This window comes from Benincasa hispida, chromosome 8 (genome assembly GCF_009727055.1).
Source record: "Benincasa hispida cultivar B227 chromosome 8, ASM972705v1, whole genome shotgun sequence".
NCBI classification, from domain to species: Eukaryota; Viridiplantae; Streptophyta; class Magnoliopsida; order Cucurbitales; family Cucurbitaceae; genus Benincasa; species Benincasa hispida.
Genome location: NC_052356.1, coordinates 18,467,575 through 18,491,800, shown reverse-complemented (window position 1 = coordinate 18,491,800; position 24,226 = coordinate 18,467,575). Strand labels below are relative to the sequence as shown.

The 24,226-nt window shown below is 35.1% G+C and overlaps 1 protein-coding gene across 1 annotated transcript; it reads left to right on the top strand.

Annotated features, from left to right (window-relative positions):
- The first annotated feature begins 35 nt into the window (after positions 1-35).
- Positions 36-2,162, top strand: LOC120083813 (copper transporter 6-like). The gene is made up of 2 exons (XM_039039693.1): positions 36-600; positions 1,987-2,162. The coding sequence occupies exons 1-2, from the start codon at positions 60-62 to the stop codon at positions 1,992-1,994; spliced, it is 549 nt and encodes a 182-aa protein (XP_038895621.1). The 5' UTR covers positions 36-59; the 3' UTR covers positions 1,995-2,162.
- The last annotated feature ends 22,064 nt before the right edge of the window (positions 2,163-24,226 follow it).

Sequence of the window (24,226 nt, the reverse complement as noted above, 5' to 3'; positions counted from 1 at the left end):
AAAATAAGTGAATTTGATTATCATCTCTCACAAAGTCAACAAACAAAAAAGATAGCAAAATGGAAAAGACATCAACCTTAATTCTTTGTTTTGTAATTTGTTTGTCTGTCTCTTCCAAATCCAACGCTACCAATGTTTTTCCCACCCACGACGGCATGCACATGGACTCTCCGCCGCCCCCGATGGGTCCGACAAGCGGCGACTCCGGCGATGACATGCACTCTCACGAGATGATGTCGGCGGCGATGCACATGAGTTTCTTCTGGGGGAAAAACACCCAAGTTTTATTCTCCGGCTGGCCTGGCGACCGGTCCGGCATGTATGTGATTGCGCTGGTGTTCGTCTTTTTGCTGGCGGTGGTCGTCGAGTGGTTGTCGTATTGGCGGGTGATGACGGAGGCGGGGCCGAGAAATGTCGCCGCTGGGATCGTGCAGACGGCAGTGCATGGGATTAGAATGGGAATTGCGTATATGGTGATGCTTGCTTTGATGTCGTTCAACGGCGGCGTTTTTATCGTCGCCATCGCCGGACATTCGGTTGGGTTTTTGGTTTTTGGGAGCAGAGTTTTGAAGACGGCGAAATCGTCGCCGGACGATCAGGGTACTGCCGATCTTCCATCTAGGGTTTGCTGACCAAAAGATTCAATTTTTATTTATCTATTTTGGATCTATATTTCTCCTTTTTTTTCCCGTTTAATTGAAATATTTACATAGCTTTGTTGAGATTATTATTTTTATTTTTCTTTTCTACAATTAATCTTTTATCAATGTTTTTTTCTTATTTTTTTTCAAAATATTAGTAAAATTTTAAAGCAGAGATTTTGTCAGATCCCAATCTCACAATGTAAATTTGTAAATTTTGGAAAAAAGATATACAAAACGAAAAAAGGTTCAAATCCCAAAATAGAAGGAAGAAAATCATGTAAATTGAGCATCTCATATGAAGTCATAATGATGCTAAATTTATATGTTATTGGTCCCAGATTAATTGCCTTTAAATCACTAATTGGTCAACGGTTTAATTCATGTTTAACCTATTTTTCTTTATCATACCTTTGACTTATTTTGTCAAGTTCAAAATTACTCATAAAATTAGTCCTACATTATGACACTAAAATGGTTTTGGCTTTAGATATCCATGAGTTGGACTTTAAATAACTTGATTTTGAATATTATTAGGCTAAAAAGAGGAACATCGGATTTTAACTTTTCATTCATAAAAATAATTAAAAAACTATCCTCAATCATAAAAATGTGATGTTAGTATCTTATTAAGAAAGATTCTTAAAGAACAATTGTAATGGATATCAATTTTTTTTAGTAAATTATAAGTTTGGCAAATGATACCATTTTGACCCTTATTATTTAAAAGAAATCTATACTTTTCACGAGTAACGGAGAAAATTGAAAGGCAATTGTGATATTTCGATCGATAGCATGTTTGATGATTTTAAAATCATTCTCAAACATGTATTTAATGATAGTTAGATCATTGGATCATGCCTTTTTTATGTTTTTAACTTTTGTTTTGTCTAAATTAGTTTTAAGAAATACAAGTACATATAATTTGTAAATTGATATTAAATTGCGTAATCGTTAATCCTAAACCCTTTATTTTGCATATTATCAAAAAATAAAAAAAAAACCTTTATTTTAAGGGATTTCTATATAAAATATCTAAAGAATAGACACATATTACGAACATTTCATTTTTTACTTAAAAAAAAAACTATTGGCCTTTATATTTTCACTAATATAAGTGACTATTTATAATTTACCCTCACTTACGTTATATATATATATATATATATATTTATTTATTTCTCTTCCCCATGCATATTCTCTCCCTTTCATGCATACTTTCGCTCCCATGCATATTCTCTCTCCTGCATGCATATATTCTCTCTCCCCAATAATATATTTCATATATTTTCTTCCCCATAACTCACACCAATTTCTTCCTCTTCACTCTCTTTTTTCCTTCCAGCGGTGTGAGTTACAAGTGGTAGTCGACATGCGTGGGGCGAATTGATGGCTCAACACGAGATGATACAAACAACTTGGGACGATTCAATGGCGTGGACGACGTGGAACGAATCGATGTGACGAGTTGAGCAGATTCGGTCGACAGCACAGTGGAGCGAGCTAATCCGATCGACAACGATGGGGAGAGGTTCGTGGCAGCCATGGCTGAAGAAGAAGAGATGAAGATGGAGGGTTATATATCATAAATCCATATGAAGATGAACTTTATTTTTTCCTATTTTTTTTATATATACTGTGATATATGCACTTTTTTTTTTAGCTTTTGTAGGAAGTTTGATATATACTGTGGTATATATATTCGGCTTTTTTATATAAACGAGAGTCTTTTTATTTAAACTTATTATATTATGATATATATATTGTGGTGTAAATGAAATTTATGAATATTTATATACTGTGGTATATTTCATATATTGGTTTATACTGTGATTTATGTCAAACATTAAGTCAATCTCTAATTTATAAATTGTAGTACATTCTTATATTGGTTAGAATATTTTTCAAATACCTAACAAAATATTCTAAGGTATATTTAAAATAATCATGAATCCGTCAAAATGTTCTAATCTAAGGTATATTTAAAATAACCATTAATCCGTAAAAAAAAAAACTAATAAATTGATATGTGAAAACCAACGTAAATAGAAAATAAAATTTCATTAAATGCATTTTTTTCCAAATTAAAAAATAGAAAAATTAAAATAAATTCATTTTCTCTCTCCAATTAGTAAATGAGAAAAACTATATTAAATACATTTTCTTTGTTTATAATAAATGTATTTTCTCTCTATATCATTAAAATAGCTCCAAAAATAGGAAAAATAATATATAAAACGAATATAAATAAATATAAAAAGGGTAAAATTTCCAAAAAATAATACTAAAAGACCTTGTTGAAAAATATCAAATTTAAAGACATTATGAAAATATATGGCCGAAGAAGACTTCTTATGTAAAAATCCCTTCTATATCCCCAAACCTAAATGCTCAGGGCCCAATAAATGCCTCAGTTTAGTTGGTTAGAGGGTTAGTCTAGCCTCGAAACATGAGTTTGGATGTCCTTAGGTTAATGATCTCTACCATATATAAAAATAAAGTTGGGAGAATCTTTACACTTGCACTTTTATCAAAACATATGAATATTAGGTTTAGTGGTCCATTGTTTGATGTTTTGATGGTAGGTTTAAATAGATTTATTAACAATGGACCACTAAAGCCGAGTGTATACTAATAGTCATATGTTTTTCTTTAGAACAAAACTTCATAGTAAATCATAATAAATCTATTTTTTTCTTTTAATAATGGTTGAAGATCTCGCATCTCTTCTCAATTCACATCATCCCAGGGGAAATCTTCCAGTTGTATCTTTAAACTCGCTTTGTTCATATATTTCTCACGGCTTAATTTTTTGTAGGACCCATGAATATGAACTTTCCTTATTGTAGTATATCTTGAAAATTTATGAAGCTGCCTCAGGAGCTCATATAAATCAAGCAAAAGCAGCAATCTTAGTCTCTTCTAGTTTTAATAATGACAAAAGCTTGTTCCTTTGTAGTATTTTGGCGATCCTAAGAGTTGAGGACTTGGGGTACTACTTAGGGCTGCCTTCACATCTATCAAGAAGGGATAGTAAGGACTTCCATTTTCAATTTTCTTAGAAATCCTCATTAAAAGTGTGGGTCAAGTTATTCCAACTTATGGGATGAGTATCTTGAAAATCCCTAAACAATTATGCGTGGAGATTATAAGGAATTTTTCACTTTTTTTTTTGTGGGAAACAACTTCGAAGAAAAAGAAAATCCATTAGATGAAATGGTCTGATCTTTGCCTCCAGAAAGTTCTTGGAGGTTTGAACTTCAGGGACCTTGAAGGATTCAATAGGGCGTTGGTTGCTAAACAAGCTTGGAGACTATTTTCAAATCCAAATCTACTAGTTTCAAAATATCCTTGAGGTAGAACCTAATAACAATGTTTCATATTTGTGGAAATGTATTTGCTGGGGTAGCTCCTTTCTTAAAGAAGGAATGTGTTTCAAAGTTGCAAATGGCTTATCAATCAGAATGTTTAAGGACCCTTGGATTCCTAAAAACTCCTCATTTAAACCGAGATGCCTGAATATGAATTACCACAGTGCAAAGGTTGCTGATTTTACTACTTCTGAGGGTGAATGGAATGTTAACCTACTCCTTGAAGCTACTACAGCAGAAGATTGTGAAATAATCAAAAGGATTTCCCTAAATTTAATATGGATGATAAGTTCATATGGCATTATGACAAATATGGAATCCACTCAGTGAAATAAGGTTACAATGGTATAAAAAAAATCCAAACTATGTCTCACTTCTTCAAGTGTATACAGTATGGAGAGGATTTGGATGAAAGTTTGGAAGCTTGGAGTTCCTTCCAAGATGAGACATTTTGTATGGCGAACTCTTAAAAATATTCTTCCAATCAGAGTAAATTTGTTGAAGAAATGGTTAGATTTAGTACCCATTTTCCCGTTTGTGGGAAGCATCGAGAGAGCATTGACCATGTCCTATTTACGTGCGAGAGAGCTAAAGCTATCTAGAACCAAATTCTAGATGATGAAGTTCTCCTCAATGATAGTTTTATTGATAGATGATAGTCTCTATTTTCTACATATAAGAGTGAAAAGATGAAGATTATAGTTGTTGAGATGTATACCGATCCAAGGTTATTTTATGTAACTTGAACAGTATATGGTAGACCTATATGTGGATCATGTTCAAGTAGTAACCTAAATGGTCAGTAATATATAGATAAGATTGGATGTCTTATCTTAGTGACACTACATATACGACACACATTGTAAATGTTACAAGAGTTGTAAATGTTACAAACGATTTGATCCAAATCGTTCACATGGAGACGTGCAAGTGGGGTATCTTATACAAAGAGTTTGTATAAGATCAGACCACAAAATGATTAATCTCTCTTTATAGTACCACTGACTAAAGATATTAACATTTCATAAGATGACCATAGTAACTCGACCTCAATCTTGAGTGAGTTATGAACTCCTGTCTATGAGGACATTCATTTTATTTGTATGGGTGAAAGTAGTCTGACTCGCCGACTCAATAAGCCTATCATTTTTTAAATTTGTCTAAGTAGAGAGCTGGGAACATAGATACACAAGAAGAAATTCACTCATTCTCGTTTTTAGGTTAAGTAGATGAATTGTTTTCTTAAGGGTTGATTCCAAGTCTTGAACAATGAGGTCTCACCCTCTCATTGGCCGAGAGGGGTTGAGTTTATAGCTGGATTATAAACTGATGGTTCACTAAGGGATCAACGATACTTGAGGAATAAAAGATAATTATAGGGATAAAGGGTAATTTGACCTAACGGTAATTACAAGCAATTCGTGAAGGGTTGACTTACTGATAATTGATTATATCCATTGACATATAAATATTCTACAGTGCGAAGACTGCAATCTTGAGTCTTTAGTGGAGTGAACCACAGTTAAGGAATGTTGATTAATTTAATTAACGAGTTTAATTTGATTAATTTAATTAACGAGTTTAATTAATTAATCTCGAATCATTAAAACTTTTAATCTGTAGGTTCATTAAGTCCCTCTGCTAGCTCACTAAGGATAAACACAAGGAATATTTAGTCATGGAAGAATTTGATTTGTTCAAATTCAAAGGAAATTTAAGTTAATTGTATATGATACAATTGATATATTGTATATAATACAATTGCTATAATGTATATAGACACATTATATTATAAAGTTAATTTTGAATGAGATTCAAAATTAAACTATATAATATGAGATAATAATGTTTTTGAATAAGATTCAAATATTAAATAATATGAATGAGATTCATATTATGACTATAGGTTAAATTTAGTATGAATGAGATTCATATTAAAACTATATGTTAAATTTAATATGAACGAGATTCATATTAAAGCTATAAGTTAAATTTAATACCAATGGGATTCATATTAAAACTATATTATATGAGGGGAAAATATATTTGAATATGATTCAAATTTAAAATTAATTAAATATATATATTTAATTAATTAGATTAATTAATATTTATTGAATTAAACTTAATTAAATATGATTAATTTAATCTAAAATTAACTCCCTCCTCACTGCATATTTAGAAATGGTTGTGGAGAAGAAGAAAAGTTCTTTTGGTTTAAAAAAGTCTCTATAACACTAAAAAATCTCTCGTCACTAAAAAATTACAGAGAAAAGGTTTCTCTACATAAATCTCTTCTCTTAATCTTTCAAAAAGATTCCCACAAACCTTTTCCTTGTCGAAGAATAGCAGGGAAGACATAATACAGTGTCCTTTCGTGAAATCATTGAAGAGTTGCTGAGATCGTGGTCATAATGTCGAATTAGAGAATATTGCAGAATTATCTTGAAAGGTAACTCTCTTCTCCTAGAATTTCTTCTATTCGCAGCATGGTTAAAAATATGTTTAAAACTTCTCTACCTTTTCTATTAATTCAAAATGTAAATTAAAAACTAGACACTTTTTACTTTAATTAAACCTACAAGATTTTAGGTGCTTTCAAACACTCACGACTATGGAGAAAAATCTTAGGTGTTCAAAAAATTTGATCAACTTAATCTAACCTATGCAATTTTGGTTCAGTTATTCCAATGTCCCCAAAGGGATGGTTTTGATTGTGTTATTAACTCATTTGAGTTGATTAGGTTTAAATAAATGAAAATTTTCTGGTTTGGAATAGTTCACGGATTCACTTAAAATAACCTAGACCAACCTAAACCAACCTGAATTTATTATTAATTTTAAAAAGTATTTTTTACTTACGATACTACATATATTGATTTTAATTTAATTTGATATCATGATTGTTTTGGATAATTTATTCTCTAACAACTTCTTAAAATAATTTTTTAGCACTTTGAAAAAAAAATTCATAATGTAAATTCAAATTGAGTTGTTAATCTCAATTCAATATATGAAGGTAATTAAATAAAATTTTTCATATTAACATTTTACTTATTTTTACAAAAAAAAATTAAATAAATGTCCCGAATAATCCAAATCAACTCAACTCAAATATTTCATGCTTCAATTGGGTTGGATCCAAGAGTGCTTCAACCCAATCCAACCCAACCCACAAATACCCTAGATAATCTCTCTTCCTATTTTTCCTCAAACATTTTATAAAATTCTATTTGTTTTCTTAAAATTCATCCTTACATGTAGGTGAGTGATTTTGACAATAAACATAGGAGAAAACATTAAAATAAAAACGGTTACTATCAATATTACAATACCAAAATTCATTATAGGAATATATTTATTTGATAATTTTAACACAAATTTTTACTTTGTACAACAATGTTCACATAGATACATATAATAGAAATACGAGAATAAAATAAAAACTCTATAATTTTTATTATATGCTAAAAATTTCATATATTTTTAAAACTTTTGATTAAAACTACAAGATTTCACGTGTATCGCGCCTGTTTTTTAACTAATATATATAAATACATCATAATGATGAAAAAGAAGTAAGCGCATTCTCATCTTCTAAACTCCTACATATTGCTGCACTTTTTTATGACTTAAGTAATCGGGTGTGTGTGTGGCATACAAACAATACACACATTTGTAAAAGATACTTCTTTTATCGAGTCACTATCTTCCCCTAAATCTACAAATTCACCATGAAAAGACCTTGAAGGTTAAGTGTGTGTTATCCTATTCAAAATTTTCTATTCGTAAAAGATTCAAAATTTCCCACCAATTTAAAAATCAGGTAAAAAGATGAACCTGAAAAAGAGATAAAATAAACTTGGTTAAACCCTCGATTTGAAGTAGATGGTAACACGTTTCTGTTTAATAATGGGGTGTCTTCCTTTTTGGTTTCCTTTTCCTTTTGTTTTTTTTTTGTAATATAGTCTAATCAAAGCCTCAAATGTCTCTAATGTCTTCATATTCATATTCCTTATTATATCTCTGTATCTAAAAAAGTGACTTTTCAAGATTGGTTTATGGGTCTCTCAAGCGATCATTTATAGAAGGGTATTGCTTGATAATGTGATTTTTGGGTTGGCAGTTGAAGACATGTGTAATAATGTATTTTTTTATATTAAGGTTTTATAGATTGATTTGGAGTGTTTATGCGTACTAATTTACGAGATTTCTAAATTGATGGAAATTGAAATGAAAGATAAATTAGAGATTTGATAAGAATGGATATTTCTATGAAAGAGTTATTGTTGAGTATGTGACAATTAGAGGTTATGAAAGAGAATGGGTGAATTTTGTGTTGGTAAATCTAATGTGTAAATTGTAAAGAAGCCAAGAAGGCAACCGAGAACGTGGGAGGTTGAAGGAGGGGTAATTTAGATTTTAACCAAATTGTTTCCGAAATATCCTATTCTCACTATTCCCATCACTTTTAGTATGGAGTACTTGTATAGTTCAATTGATGGTTTACTAGTATATAGTATTTACACTTACATGACTCAATCAGATAACTTATTATTTTAGTTATTACAAGGTATCAGTGTGGGATTTAAGTTATTTTTAGTATAAGGTGTGTGACAAAATATGACAAAATTTTAGCTATTATAATGTATTTGTATGGTTCAGACTAACAAAGATTTGTTGCTTTTATTATGTGTAATAACTGATATTTCTGGGATCTAGTATGAGGTAGACTTCATTTGATAGCTATTTTGAATACAAGGTATGTGTTTATCTTGCGGCTAAATTTTGAGTTACTAATTATTACTAAATATTTCTAGAGGATTTTCAACCATTAATTTCTAATTATGTTTGTTAGATTTTGTAGCTCTAAGTTATTTTTGTTTGTGTGATATGATTGTAGATATTCTTTTTTAAAACTATATTAGAATTAGTTGTTTGGCCTTTTTCACAAACAAAAAATTGTTGGATCATTTTTCTTAAAAAAAAACACCATTTCATTTTGGTCATTTATTCAATCACATCTATTTTTTTTTACAGTAATTGTAATAGGTAGTAGTATTAGGATTAATAATTATGTGCATAGTAACTTTGCAAATTCTTGTATATTGAGTTATATCTATAAATACTTTAGGCCTAATTGTTATATTTGTAAATGTCTCAATTTTATACCTTAATCTAAGCTCACCCATGTTCTTCTATACACTCAATTGCCTATGTTTCCTTAAATAAATGTAATATGCTATATATTTAAATAAACGTTATATGCTATATATTTAAGGATTTTCAAATATATATTACAAGTTTAATCTTTGAAATTTGAAGCTTGTGTTTATGTTAGATGATATAATAGTAAATTTATTTTCACCCATCAAATTAAGCATTTGGGTCAATTAGTACTTTAAGATGATATCAGAGCTGGTTTAAGAGGATCTTGTGTTCAAGCCCCACTACAATGTTATTTCCTCTCCAATTAAAATTGATTTTGAGCTCACAAGAGTTTAAGCTTTTGGGTGAATCGGCTATTTAAGAGTTTATTTGGTCCCAAAATTTCAGATTTTATTCTAATATGTCCTTGAATTTTCAATTTGTGTCTAATGGGTCCATACAAATTTAGTTTTTCAAAAAATTAATCAAATAAATGGAAATCCAAACATTTCATTTTCATCATATTGATTTTAAAAGAATTTAAAAATTAATTAACTATATACATAAATTTGAAAGTGCGAGTACTAAATAAACACAAATTTCAAAGTTAAGAGACTAAATTTGTAATTTAATCAATAAAAAATAATTAAATATTAATAAATATATAACAATTCATTATTTGATTTATGAAAAAAATTACCTTTTAGTCCATACATTTTTAGCAACCGATGTGTATTGTCCTTAAAATTTTAAAATATATATTTTTAGTCTCAAAGTTTCTAAAAGCATGTCTAAAATGTCTCCAGATGAGATGATATTTCCGCTCTATATGTTTGTCATGATTGTGACTCCTAAGCTCCTTGGAATGCACCACAACACCACTATTATCACATAAAGGGTGATAGGCCTAGACATGTCTGAAACAACTTCAAGATCAGTCAAGAACTTCCTAAGCCAAATGGCCTTCTTAGCAGCTTTACAAACCGCTACATACTTGGCCTCCATCGTGGAGTTAGCGATGCACCCTTGCTTAGTGCTTCGTCGTACTACAGCCCCTCCGTTAAGAGTGAACACTGAGCCTGAAGTAGATTTTCGAGAATCCTTAACAATCTGAAAGTCATAGTCCATGTATCCAGTAAGGATCAAATCCTTAGATCCATACATGAGCATGTAGTCCCTCGTTCTTCGAAGATACTTGAGGATGATCTTGACGGCGATCCAATGACCCTGTCCTAGATTAGACTGATATCTATTGACTATCCCCACAGCGTAGTAGATGTCAGGTCGAGTACATACCATCACATACATCAAACTGCCCACGGTAGATGCATAAGGGTTCCGTCTTAGGACACTGATCCTTAGACAATGTAACTCCATGTCAAAAAGGCCTTAAGCCCTTTTTAGAGTTTTGCATCGAGTACTTGATCAACATCTTATCAATGTACGATGCTTGAGACAGTGCTAGCATTTTATTCTTTTGATCCCAAAAAATTTGAATACCAAGAACAGACTGAGCCTCTCCCAATTCTTTCTTTTGAATTTGGGTCGCTAGCCAATTCTTAACTGATGTCAGTAAACCTACATCATTCCCAATGAGTAGGATATCGTCTACATACAACACTAGGAAAACTACTGAACTATTGATGATTTTCTTATAGACACAAGGCTCATCAATGTTTTGGTAAAGCCATAAGATTTGACCGTACTATCAAACCTAATGTTCTAAGATCGAGACGCTTGTTTCAGCCCATAAAATGGATTGATTCAGTTTGTAAATCTTTTGCTCTTGACCTTGGGTTATGAATCCCTCAAGCTGCACTAAATGGTCTCCTCAAGATTACCATTTAGAAAGGCAGTCTTGACATCCAGCCATATCTCATAGTCATAATATGAGGCAATGGACAGGAGGATGCAGATAGACTTTAACATGGCAATAGGTGAGAAAGTCTCCTCATAGTCAATTCCCTCCACTTGGGTATAACCTTTTGCCACAAGTTTAGCTTGAAGGTTTGCACCTTCCCATTAGCACCTCGTTTCCTCTTGTAGATCCATTTACAACCTATAGGTTTTATCCCATCAAGTTGATCTACAAGATCCCATACTGAGTTGAAGTACATAGATTCCATCTCGAGATCCATGGCTTGACCCATTCATCCTAGTCAACATCCTCCATTACCTTCTGATAAGACAATAGATCCTCAACCTTGCCATCAGCTACTATAGCCAGAATTTCAGTGAAACATATATAGTGAATAAGTGGGTTCGCAACCCTTCCACTACGTCGAGGTTCCCTCAAATCTTGAGGTGGATTTGACCTACTCGGTGAACTTCCATCAACAACTCTTGTTGATGGAGCATGTCCTTTAACAATTCTAATTGAAGTTTCAGTAATTTTGTTGGAAAGTTCGCGGAACATAATTTACTACGTGGATTGTGCTCTCTCATATGATCCTCCTCCAGGAAGGTAGCGCTCGTCGACACAAACACTTTATTTTCATTAGGATCATAAAAGTAACCCACTCGTGTATCTTTGGGGTAGCCTACAAAAGACATAACCTCGAACGTGGTTCTAGGTTCTTAGGATTAACCTTAAGAATATGTGTTGGGCAACCCCATATGCGGAAGTAACACAAACTAGTTTTATGCCCATTCCACAACTCCAAAGGTGTTCTGGCAACACTCTTGGAAGAATCACAGTTGAAGATATAAGCTGCAGTCTGTTGGGGATGATGCCTTAAACTCTCGTTGGATTCTGTAGTTTGTAAACACTGTATTGAACAAACGCTTGTGATGTAATAATATATGATATTTTTCTTCACTATTGTCTATGAAACTTAGGGTGTTTTATTTGCTTTACCACAAACTACTAAACTAAGATCCCTGGTTGTCATTGTAACTTAAACATGTATGTGGAGACATGCAGGTGGATCATGCCTTAAGTGATAACAAAAATGGTCTGTAATATATGGATATAGGAGGAAAACCTTATCTTGGTGACACTACGGATGCGACCCTCCTTGTAGAATAGTTACAAGTGTTGTGACTTACTATGATGATCTGATTTTAATCATTCATGTGGAGACATGCGAGCAGGGGCGTCCTATACAAAGAAGTTTGTATAAGACCACACCACGAAGTGTTTGTTGGGGATGATGCCTTGAACTCTTATTGGGTCCTGTAGTTTGTAAACACAATTTGAACAAACACTTATGATGTAGTAATATATGATATTTTCCTCACTTTTGTCTATGGAGCATTGGATGTTTTAATTACTTTACCACAAACCAATAAACTAAGATCCCTGGTTGTTGTTTGTAACTTAAGCATGTATGTGGTGACATACAGGTGGATCATGTCTTAAGTGATAACCAAAATGGTCTGTAGTATATGGATATAGGAGAGAAACCTTATCCTGATAATGTTATGGATATGGCCCGCTTTGTAGAATAGTTACAAGTGTTATGACTTGCTACAGATGGTCTGATCCTGATCATTCACGTGGAGACATGTGAGCAGAGCGTCCCATACAAAGGAGTTTGTATAAGACTAGACCATGAAGTGTAGTCTTGTTATATAACGCCGTTCATGATAGAGGATTCACTTCACTAGGATGATCATAGGTAACATGACCTCAATCTTGAGTGAGTTAGAAACTCCTGCCTTTGAGGGCAGTCCTTTGATTTGCATAGGTGTGAGTGGCCAGATCGCCAACTAAAACCTACCATTTTAGGGATTCATCTAATTTGGGAGCTGGGAACTCAGCTACACAAGATGGAATTCACTCCTTCCCCGAAGCAGGGGTAAGTAGATAGATTGCTTCCTTAAGGGTTGATTCCAAGACTTGAACGATGTGGCACCTGTTGGGATTGATGTCCTAATTCTCCCAGAGTCTCGTTATTTTGTAAAGATACACATTGTTCAATGAATAAAACAAATGTTATTTAATTCTGGCATTTACTCACATCCAATAAACAAAGCTCCTTGGTTATCTTATGTGAACTTAAGCATGTATATGTGATATATAAGTGGATCATGTCTCAAGTGATATCCTAAATTGGTATGTAGTATAAGGATTAAGGTGGGATACCTGATCCTAGTGACATTACGGATACGACCCGCTTTGTAGAGGTTTGCAAGTGTTGTAAACTATTATAGATGGTAGATCCTGACCATTTGTGTGGAGACATGGAGCGAGGGTGTCCTATACAAAGAGTTTATATAAGACCTGGACCATGAGATGACTAGACTCTGTATATAACACTGTTGATATTAGAGACTTACATCTCACCTAAACGATCATAGGTGACACGACCTCAATCCTGAGTGTTTTGTGAACTCCTGCCTTTGAGGTCAGTTCTTCGATTAGTATGGGTGAGAGTGGCCAGATTGTCAACTCAACATGCCTACCTTTTTGGGGACTTGTCTAATCTGGGAGTTGGGAACTCAATCCACAATATGGAATTCACTTCTTTCCCGAAGCAGGGATACGTAAAGAGATTGCTCCCTTAAGGACTGATTCCGGGGCTTGAACATAGTGGCCACAACTTCTCTTTGGAAGAGAAGATTCAGTCATAGTAGGACTATGATTTATGTTCATTAGAGGGATCAGTGGTACTTAAGGAGACAGATGTAACTACAGAGGCATAACGGTTATTGGCTCAGCTGTACTTACGAGCGATCTGTGAAGGGTTGTCGCACTACTGATTTGTTAAGATGGACACATAATATATCTGTAGTGAGGAGAGTTCAGCTGTTGGTCTTTAGTAGAGTGCCTGGCAGTTAACGAATGGTGGATCCCATGACTAAAGAGTTTAGTCAGTTATTCACGTATCGTTGGAGCTTCGGATCTACAGGTCCATGAATTCCCCTTGGTAGCTTGGATTCATGTTTAAGGATCAATTCTTGGTGTTGATTTGAAATGTTCAAATTGACAAAAGGTATTTTGATTATATACGATATAATCGGTATGATGTATAAGACACATCTAGTGGAGGATTGATGTAAATGAGATTTACATTAAGTACCATGGAATAGGAAAAGAACTATGGTTTATATGTTTCATGAGATGAAATACTAAAACTATAGGCTATAAATATAGTATGATAAGTTGGTTATCATTTATGTTTATAATAATATTAATGATTAGATAATTAATACTTTTTCTTTTAAATAACCAAAGTAGTGGGTGGTTATTGATCATGGTAACCGTGAGTTTAAAAGGAAATAGATTTCCTATTTTGAAAAAAAAGGGTTTTCACAAAAGTTTGAAAAGTTTTTTGAGTTTTTTTTTCTCTGATGAAAAGAAACTAATGGAAGTCGTCAAGTAAATACAAATTTAATAAACGATGTCTAGGCGAGCTAAACGATCGTGCAGGTGTTAGCTAAACGATCGCATAGCTTTGCTAGACGATCGCTGGCCCAAGGTAAACGATCATGTAGAATCGATCGAGCTAGATGATAGAGCTAAACGATCGCATAGTTTTATCTAAATGATTGGGCAGCAACCTATACGATAGGTCTCTGACTTCTCCCACTTGCCTAGTCGTGTACACGATCTATCTTTCCTCCGTTCGTCTGCCTCACACCAAGTCTGAACACAGCCTACCCTTTGGATTCTCACACCGAAAATACCAAGGTCGCCTTGTTTGTGGTGTCAGAATCAACTCGACATCGTTGAGGTTTTCTGAAGGACGTTCGTAATGCTTCGGAGGAGTCCATTCGTGGTGTTGCGAAAGAATTCGTGTTGCAAAGGAGATCTTGGAAGAAGATCTCTAGTGAGACTAAGACTGCTGAGGGTTCAACAAGAGTTGTTGAACAGGCCGACAAATCAACAAGAGTTGTTGAGGTCGAGACGTCTAGTCAACCAGGTCAAGAGTTGAGACTGCCTTGATGTAGTGGGAGGGTTATGAAGCCACCGGATTGCTACATGGGTTTGACTGAGGCCCAAAATGTCATTATGAATGATGGGGTCGAGCATCCATTGTCTTAAGAAAGCAATGAAGGATGTTGACAAGATGAATGTGTTAAGGCCATGAACCAGGAAATAGAGTCTATGTACTTCAATAACATCTGGGAGCTTGTTAATCCACCTGATGGGGTAAGACCTATTGGGTGTAAGTGGATCTATAAGTGAAATAGAGGTGTAGATGGAAAGGTGCAAATCTTTAAGGCTAGGCTCATGGCAAAGGGTTATCCCAGGTTGAGGGAGTTGACTATGAGGAAACTTTCTCACCTATTGTCATGCTTAAGTCTATCAGGATTCTCCTGTCCATAGCCACATTTTATGATTATGAAATATGAAAAATGGACGTCAAGACTGCCTTTTTGAATGGTAATCTTGAAGAGACCATCTATATGACTTAACCAGAGGGGTTCGTAATTCCAAATCAAGAGAAAAGAGTTTGCAAGCTTAATAGGTCCATTTATGGGCTGAAACAAGCATCTCGATCTTGGAACATCAGATTTGACACTGCTGTCAAGTCGTTTGGCTTTGACCAGAACGTTGATGAGCCTTGTGTTTACAAGAAGATCATCAATAGCTCAATAGCTTTCCGGGTACTCTATGTGGATGATATCCTACTCATTGGGAATGATGTAGGATATCTGACTGACATTAAGAGTTGGCTAGCTGCCCAGTACCAAATGAAAGAGTTGGGAGAGGCATAGTATGTTCTCTAGATCCATATCATTCGGGATCACAAGAACAAATGGTTAGTCCTGTCTCAGGCATCGTACATTGATTAAATGTTGATCAGGTACAGGATGCAAGATTCCAATAGGGGTTTGTTACCTTTCAGGCATGAAATCATTCTGTCTAAGGATGAATGTCCTAAGACACCTCAAAAGGTCGAGGAGATGAGACGGATTCCCTATGCTTCTGCTGTAGGAAGCTTGATATATGCAATATTGTGTACCACACCCGATATTTGCTATGCAGTAGGGATTTTTAGTCGGTATCAGTCCAATCGAAGATTTGATCACTGGACGGCGGTCAAAACAATCCTCAAGTATCTTCGGAGAACGAGGGACTACATGCTTGTGTATGGAGATAAGAATCTGATCTTTACAAGATACATAGACTCTAACATTTAGACCGATCGAGATTCTCATAAATCGACATCGGGTCAGTGTTTACTCTGGATAGAGGGGCTGTAGTTTGGCGAAGCATCAAGCAAGGATGCATCATTGACTCCACTATGGAAACCGAATATGTAACAGCTTGTGAAGCAGCTAAAGAGGCTGTTTGGATGAGGAAGTTCCTTACAGATTGAAAGTTGTTCCAAATATGGATTTTCCTATCACTCTATATTGTGATAACAGCGGGGCTGTGGCAAATTCGAAGGAGCCTCGGAGTCATCGTCGAGGTAACCACATAGAACGGAAATATCACCTAATCAGGGAGATTGTGCATCGCGGTGATGTTAAAGGCGAGCAGATTGCATCAGAGCACAATGTTACTGATCCCTTTACAAAAGCGCTCACAGCTAAAGTGTTTGAGGGTCACCTGGAGATTCTGGGTCTACGGGACATGCGACATCTTATCTAGGGCAAATGGGAGATGATACTGGGATATGCACTAGTTTATTTTATATTGTACATTTTATATTGTCTTATACATTAGTCTCCCGAGTTATTAGAACAAGTGGGAGATTGTTGGGATTGGTGTCCTAATTCTCCCAGAGTCTTGTTGTTTTGTAAAGATACACATAGTTGAATGAATAAAATAAATATTATTTAATTCTGGCATTTACTCATATCCAATAAACAAAGCTCCTTGGTTATCTTATGTGAACTTAAGCATGTATATGTGATATACAAGTGGATCATGTCTCAAGTGATAACCTAAATTGGTCTGTAGTATAAGGATTAAGGTGGGACACCTAATCCTGGTGATACTTCAGATATGACCCGCTTTGTAGAGGTTTGCAAGTGTTGTAAACTACTACAGACGGTAGATCCTGATCATTCGTTGGAGACATGGAGTGGGGGTGTCCTATACAAAGAGTTTGTATAAGACCTGGACCACGAGATGACTAGACTCTGTATATAACGTCGTTGATACTAGAGACTTACATCTCACCTAAACGACCATAGGTGACACGACCTCAATCCTAAGTATTTTGTGAACTCCTGCCTTTGAGGGCAGTCCTTTGATTAGTATGGGTGAGAGTGGCAAGATTGTCAACTTAACATGCCTACCTTTTTGGAGACTTGTCTAATCTGGGAGCTGGGAACTGAATCCACAATATGGAATTCACTCCTTTCCCGAAGCAGAAATAAGTAGAGAGATTGCTTCCTTAAGGGATGATTCTGGGGCTTGAACATAGTGGCCACAGCTTCTCTTTGGAAGAGAAGACTCAGTCATAGTAGGACTATGATTTATGTTAATTAGAGGGATCAGTGGTACTTAAGGAGACAGATGTAACTACATGGGCATAACAATTATTGGCCCAGTTGTACTTACGAGTGATCAGTGAAGGGTTGTTGCACTGCTGATTTGTTAAGATGGACACATAATATATCTGTAGTGAGGAGAGTTCAGATATCGATCTTTAGTGGAGTGCCTAGCAGTTAACGGATGGTGGATCCCATGACTAAAGAGTTTAGTCAATTATTACGTACCGTTGGAGCTTCGGATCTACAGGTCCATGTGGTCCCCTTGGTAGCTTGGATTCATGTTGAAGGATCAGTTCTTGATGTTGATTTGAAATGTTCAAATTGACAAGAGGTATTTTGATTATATATGATATAATTGGTATGATGTATAAGATACATCTAGTGGAGGATTGATGTAAATGAGATTTACATTAAGTACCATGGAATAAGGAAAGAACTATGGTTTATATATTTCATGAGATGAAATATTAAAACTATAGGTTATCATTTATAGTATGATAAGTTGGTTATCATTTATGTTTATAATAATATTAATGATTAGATAATTAATACTTTTTCTTTTAAATAACCAAAGTAGTGGGTGGTTATTAATCATGGTAATCGTGAGTTTAAAAGGAAATCGGTTTCCTATTTTAAAAAAAAAAGGTTTTCACAAAAATTTGAAAAGATTTTTGATTTTTTTCTCCGACGAAAAGAAACTCATGGAAGTCGTCAAATAAATACAGATTTATTAAACGACAGCTGGATGAGCTAAAAGATTGGGCAGGTGCTAGCTAAACGATCGTGTAGTGTTTACTAAACGATCGCATAGCTTTGCTAGACGATCGCTGGCCCAAGGTAAACAATCGTGTAGAATCGACCGAGCTAGACGATAGAGCTAAATGATCGCATAGCTTTTGCTAGACGATCACATAGTTTTATCTAAACGATTGGGCAACGACTCTGACTTCTCCCACTTGTCTAGTCATGTACACAATCTGTCTTTCCTCCGTTCGTTTGTCTCACACCAAGTCCAAACAGAGCCCACCCTCTTTATTCTCACACCAAGAATACCAAGGTTGCCTTGTTGGCAGTGCAAACTCAACTCAAAATCGTCGAGGTTTTCTGGAGCCATTCGTGGTGCTTTGGGGAAGTCCATTCTTGGTGTTGCGGAGGAGTTCGTGATGCGGAGGAGATTGTGACCGAGGAGATCGTTGAGGACGAGTGCGAAGTGTTAGTGCGGTGTTGCGGTCGTGTAGATCGAGCGCTCGTGGTTGCTGTTGTTCGATCAGAGTGCGCATCGGATCGTGGAGATGCTTCTGCCATTGTTATTACAGTTTTCCCTCTGTACATTTGATGTTAATGCTGTAATTTCTCTGTATATTTGCATAACCATTTGTGTTCAAGTCGACTGTAAATGTATTGTTGATTCATGATTGTAATTTGGAATAGTCTTGCTTCCACTGCTCACGGAAATCCCGCTTCCACTACTCGTAGTGTTATCGGGATAAGGTCTCCAACCTTACATGTTGATTCATGATTGTAAAACATGATCCACTTGTATGTCTCCACATGCATGTTTAAGTTACAACGATAACATAGATCTTAGTGTATTGGTTTATGGTTAATGCAACTGAAATATCAAATATTGCATAGACAATATGAATAAAATATCATATATTATAAATCAAAAAATGTTTGTTCATACAAATGTTTACAAACTACAAGACCGTACGAGATTTAGGGCATCAACCCCAACATGTTGATCTTCAACCTCCTAGACATAAATGAAGTGCATTGACTCTATTTTTTGATTCATGGCTTTAGTCCATTCATCCTTATCAATATCTTCCATTGCTTGTTTATAAGACAATGAATCCTCAACACAATCATCAATTATGATGTTTTGGACTTCTGTTAAACCCATGTAGCATATAGGCAGGTTCATAACCCTCCCACTACGTCGAGATAATCTCAACTCTTGAGATGGATGTGTATGAATAGATGAACCCACATCAATAACTCTTGTTGATGTATTAGCTAAAGGATCTCATTACAAACAGAATTAGTGAGTGGAAGTAAGATCGTTCCAAACCCCATTGTGATAGAACATACACAGATCGTTCCAAACCCCATTGTGATAGAACATACACATTTCCAATCAAACAATAATAGTTATGCATACTTTAAATTACAGCATGTTTCAAAAGAATATCACTAAAGATCAAGTAAACATACCCTTGAAGAACTTTTCTTCTCCTATTCGTCGATCAAACAACACGAATGTGTTGGGGTTGTTGCCCTAAAGTCTCGTGTCTTGTAGTTTGTAAACAGTATGTACGAACACTTGTGTTGTTAATATATGATATTTACTTCACATCTTGTATTTTGCATGGTTAATTGTTTTATTTGCTTTACCACAAACCAATAAACATGAAATCCCTGGTTATCTGTATGTGACTCAAGCATGTATGTGATGGCATACAAGTAGATCATGTCTTGAGTGATGACCAAAATGGTATGTAGTAAATGGATATAGGAGGAAAACCTTATCCTGGTAACGCTACGGACGCGACCCACTTTGTGGAATGGTAACAAGTGTAGTGACTTGTCACAGATGGTCTGATCCTGATCATTCATATTGGGGACATGCGAGCGGGGGCGTCCTATACAAAGAGTTTGTATAAGACCTGACCACAAAGTGTTAAGCGTTTTCGTTATATTACATCGTTCATGACAGAGACTTCACTTCAACTAGGATGACCATAGGTAACAATGACCACAATCCTGAGTGAGTTGGGAACTCCTGCCATTGAGGGCGGTCCTTTGATTTGTATGGGTGCGAGTGGCAAGGTCGCGATTCAACCTACCATTTTGAGGATTCGTCTGATTTGGGATTTGGAAACTCAAGCTTCACAAGATGAAATTCACTCCTTCCTCGAGGCAGGGGTAGAAGAGATAGATGGCTCCCTTAAGGGCTGATTCTGGGGCTTGAACAATGTGGTGCCACACACCTTCTTTTGACCGAGAGGTGTTCACACATTAGTTGGACTTATGTTTGTATTGTTTATTAGACAATCAGTGGCAACTTAAAGAGTAGATGTAACTATAGGGGGCAAAACGGTAAATTGGCCAGCTATACTTACGAGCATCTGTGAAGGGTCATCGTACTCATGATTAGTTATATCAAAAGGACACATAAATATATTTGTGGTAAGAAGAGTTCAGTTTGTGGTCCTTTAGTGGAATCACTGACAGTTAACGATGGTAAATCTCGTGGCTAAAGAGTTTAGCAATTATTCATGTACCATTGAAGCTTCGACCACAGGTCCATTAGGTCCCCTGGGTAGCTTGGATAAGTCGAGAACATGTGTTGGTTAATTTGAAATGTTCAAAATTGACAAGAGAAGGTTCAATTATATATGATATAATTGGACTGGTTGATTATATATGATATAATTGGCTAAATTGTATGCAATACATTATTTTGGAGAAATTAGAATATAAATATTATTTTATAATCAAAGTAAGAGGAGAAAATACTATGTTATATATGATATCAAACTATAGGATATAAATATAATATGATTATATTAATTAATTGATTAATTATATGTTAATTAACCAATTCCTCCATGTTCGGACGTGGGCAGTGGGCAGCGTTGGTTATGATAACTAGCGAATTAAAAATGGAAAGAGTTTAATTATGTATTGTGCATTCATTATTTTCAACTGCCTAAAAAAATTCGTGGAAACGATCGCCCGAGAGCCTATACGATAAAAGCTCTTTCGACTAAACGATCATCTACCTCATGATTTCTCTAAACAATCGTATACGTTTTTCCTAAACGATCGTTTAGATTTTCCTACACGATCGTATAGCTCTTCTATACGATAAGCACTTCAGTTATACAATAGCTCTGTATTATCTCCCTCTTTCTTATCGTCTACACGAATCGTTGTCCTCCGTGTTATTTATTTTGTTTTGAGCATGTTGATAATTAGATTTATGTGCATAACTGTTTGTGTTGAATGTATATCATTTATATTTTGGTCACTGTGAAATCGGAGCGATCTGAACATGCTCATGGAACTCTTGGTATGAGATCGTTCAATTGGTATCAGAGTCAGGTTTCTGATACTCCAATTTCATCTGTTGCAACGAAATAACATATACATTCATGGTAGGTACATTTCTACGCTGTTTTAATTGTTAAATCTACTGTGGTTGTGCCAGATTAATGGATGTTTTCGGGATGAATAGCCTCAGTTTGTTTAAATCTTTTTATATTTTCGGTTGTTTGTAAAGGCCCCTACATTTTTAGGCTTTAATAATCATTATCGAGTCTGTATTCAAAGTTTTTTTTGAAGTTTGAGTCGTTCGTCGAAGTTCTGGGCAAGCGTTGTGGCTCTTTGAGGAAGGAGGCGGTCTAGGGTTGATCGCATCATGCAGAAGAAGTTCTATGCGATCGTTGTCCATCGCATCGTAAAGATGAAGAAGTACGCGATTGTGATTGCATCGGTTAAACGATGGGGAATGTGATCAAGAGTTGGTCGCATTGGGTTGACGATCGGGCACGCGATCGCTGAGTATCGTTTAATGCACGCGCTAGACGATCGTTTAGGTCAGCAAGCTTCATCGCTTAGTAACTAACTAAACGATCACTTAACATTGCAAGGTAAATCATTTACCAAGTTGCACGCATCGGTTAGACGATAAGACACTTGCGTATATTTTAAAGCGCGTACGCTAGACGATCGTTTAGGTCAGCAAGCTTCGTCTCTTAGTAACTGACTAAACAATCGCTTAGTAACGAAAGGTAAATCATTTACCTGTCGTCGCGCTACACGATCGCATGGACGATCAGGCTTCGTAGCCTCGTCGTCGTCTACGCGATCGTTTACTTATGCTGCTATCCTCTAGTGCGCGCTTTACGATCGTCTACCTGCTGGAGTTTGCTACACGATGAAGACCTCCTAGAAGTTCAAGACCCGATTTTCCTGTGAACTGGTTTGCTCGATGAAAAATGTAATAGATAGGGTTTTTCATTCTGGTTTTTTGGTTAAAAGGCTCATCCCGGTCCATTAATCCTTTGTTTATTACATGCGATGTATGTTTTATATGTCATATGGTATGCGCATATAGTAAATCCCACCTTAGGTTATGCAATGATCATGCATCATCTCTTTATTGTAATTGTTATAATTTAGAGAAGCATGATTTAATTATGTAAGAGCATGCTCATGCATCATATAATATAAGAGTTATATTATACATGCATAAAAAGCATTGACATGCATCATCTTTATATTATAATTGTTATAGTATAAAGGTGAATGATAGCATGTTTGCTTGGTTGTTACGTGTTATATAAAAATTATATATAGTAATGACCAGACATTGCATGAAGCATGACACATAGGTTACTTTATAATTGTTATAAACGCCTTGTTATGCACAATGTTTTTTAGTTGTTTCTTTTTAAATATTAAAGAGAAATTAGAACTAAAAGAAATAAGAAAGATAGTACATGCTCACTTAGGTTTAATTCATGGTTTTAAAATGTTTAAAACTTGGATTACATAGACCTAAGATCACGGTTCTAATATGATTAGCAACCCTAAGGCTTTAATCTTTTAATCAATTTAATATGATTAAATTGGCTAATAAAAGGTTAAAGTGTAGCAAATCTATCTATAAGGGACCTTTTATCTAAGGCAGGTTTTGTCTAGGCTGGGGTATTTAAGTTAACAGAAATGTAACACCCCTACCTAAGAACTTACCTAGAAAGGTGAATTAGATAAATTTGATGCATGCATGCAAGTTAAGGACAGTCCATTAAAATGTTTAAATGTGACTACTTGACCTTGTTTATATTTCATAGACAAACGTCGTTTATGAGCAGAGTTTAAAAAGATGACTTAGACTAAAATCAGTAGCCGGATTGTCTAGGTTAATGAATCCCTAGGTAGAACATTCAATGGGAGGTACTTGGGGCATAAGATGTTTCACTTAAACCTTTCACTTTTCTCCTAAAGTCCACACTGTGTTTGGGTAGGTCAATATCAAGGTGGATGAAGAGAATGTTCATAGTAAGTGGGAATGGGAAGTGCAACAACATATCCCTCAGTCTCCCTCGTTAGGTTAATTAAAGTTACTGCACATCGCCTCGAGGTACCCTGGGAGTATCGCCATAAAGGATGGCAGTTTTGCGCGTTTCTTTATTTGATCTCCTGTAAGAGGATAAGGTAACTTAGACTCTAGCCCTAATCTATCTTTTGCCTATCGTAAGCGCATTAGGGTGGGACTCTGACACCTAAAATGAGGGGTTACACTTACTCGAAATAGTTAAAAATTAATGATTCTGGACCGAAAAAATGGTGGCTGTTAGGTTCAGTTCCAAGAGTTGGTTCTGCCTAATGGTTGAAAATGTCTCATCCCAGCGAAGGGGCAACTGATCATCCCACCGGTGGCGTTTGTCCTGCCTCACTAGGGCATCATTGCAAAATAGAAGTCTATAACTTAGGGTACTTGAAACTGTTTTGCAAAACTGATTGGCTTAAAAGTTGTTTAGCAAAATCTAATAAAGTTTTGTTCGTATTTTCAGCAAATTTTTCAAATGGAACAACCACTTTATCATCTCAAGAACGAAGTCTGCACCTTCTACTTCTAACTCTGCAAAGGGAAAG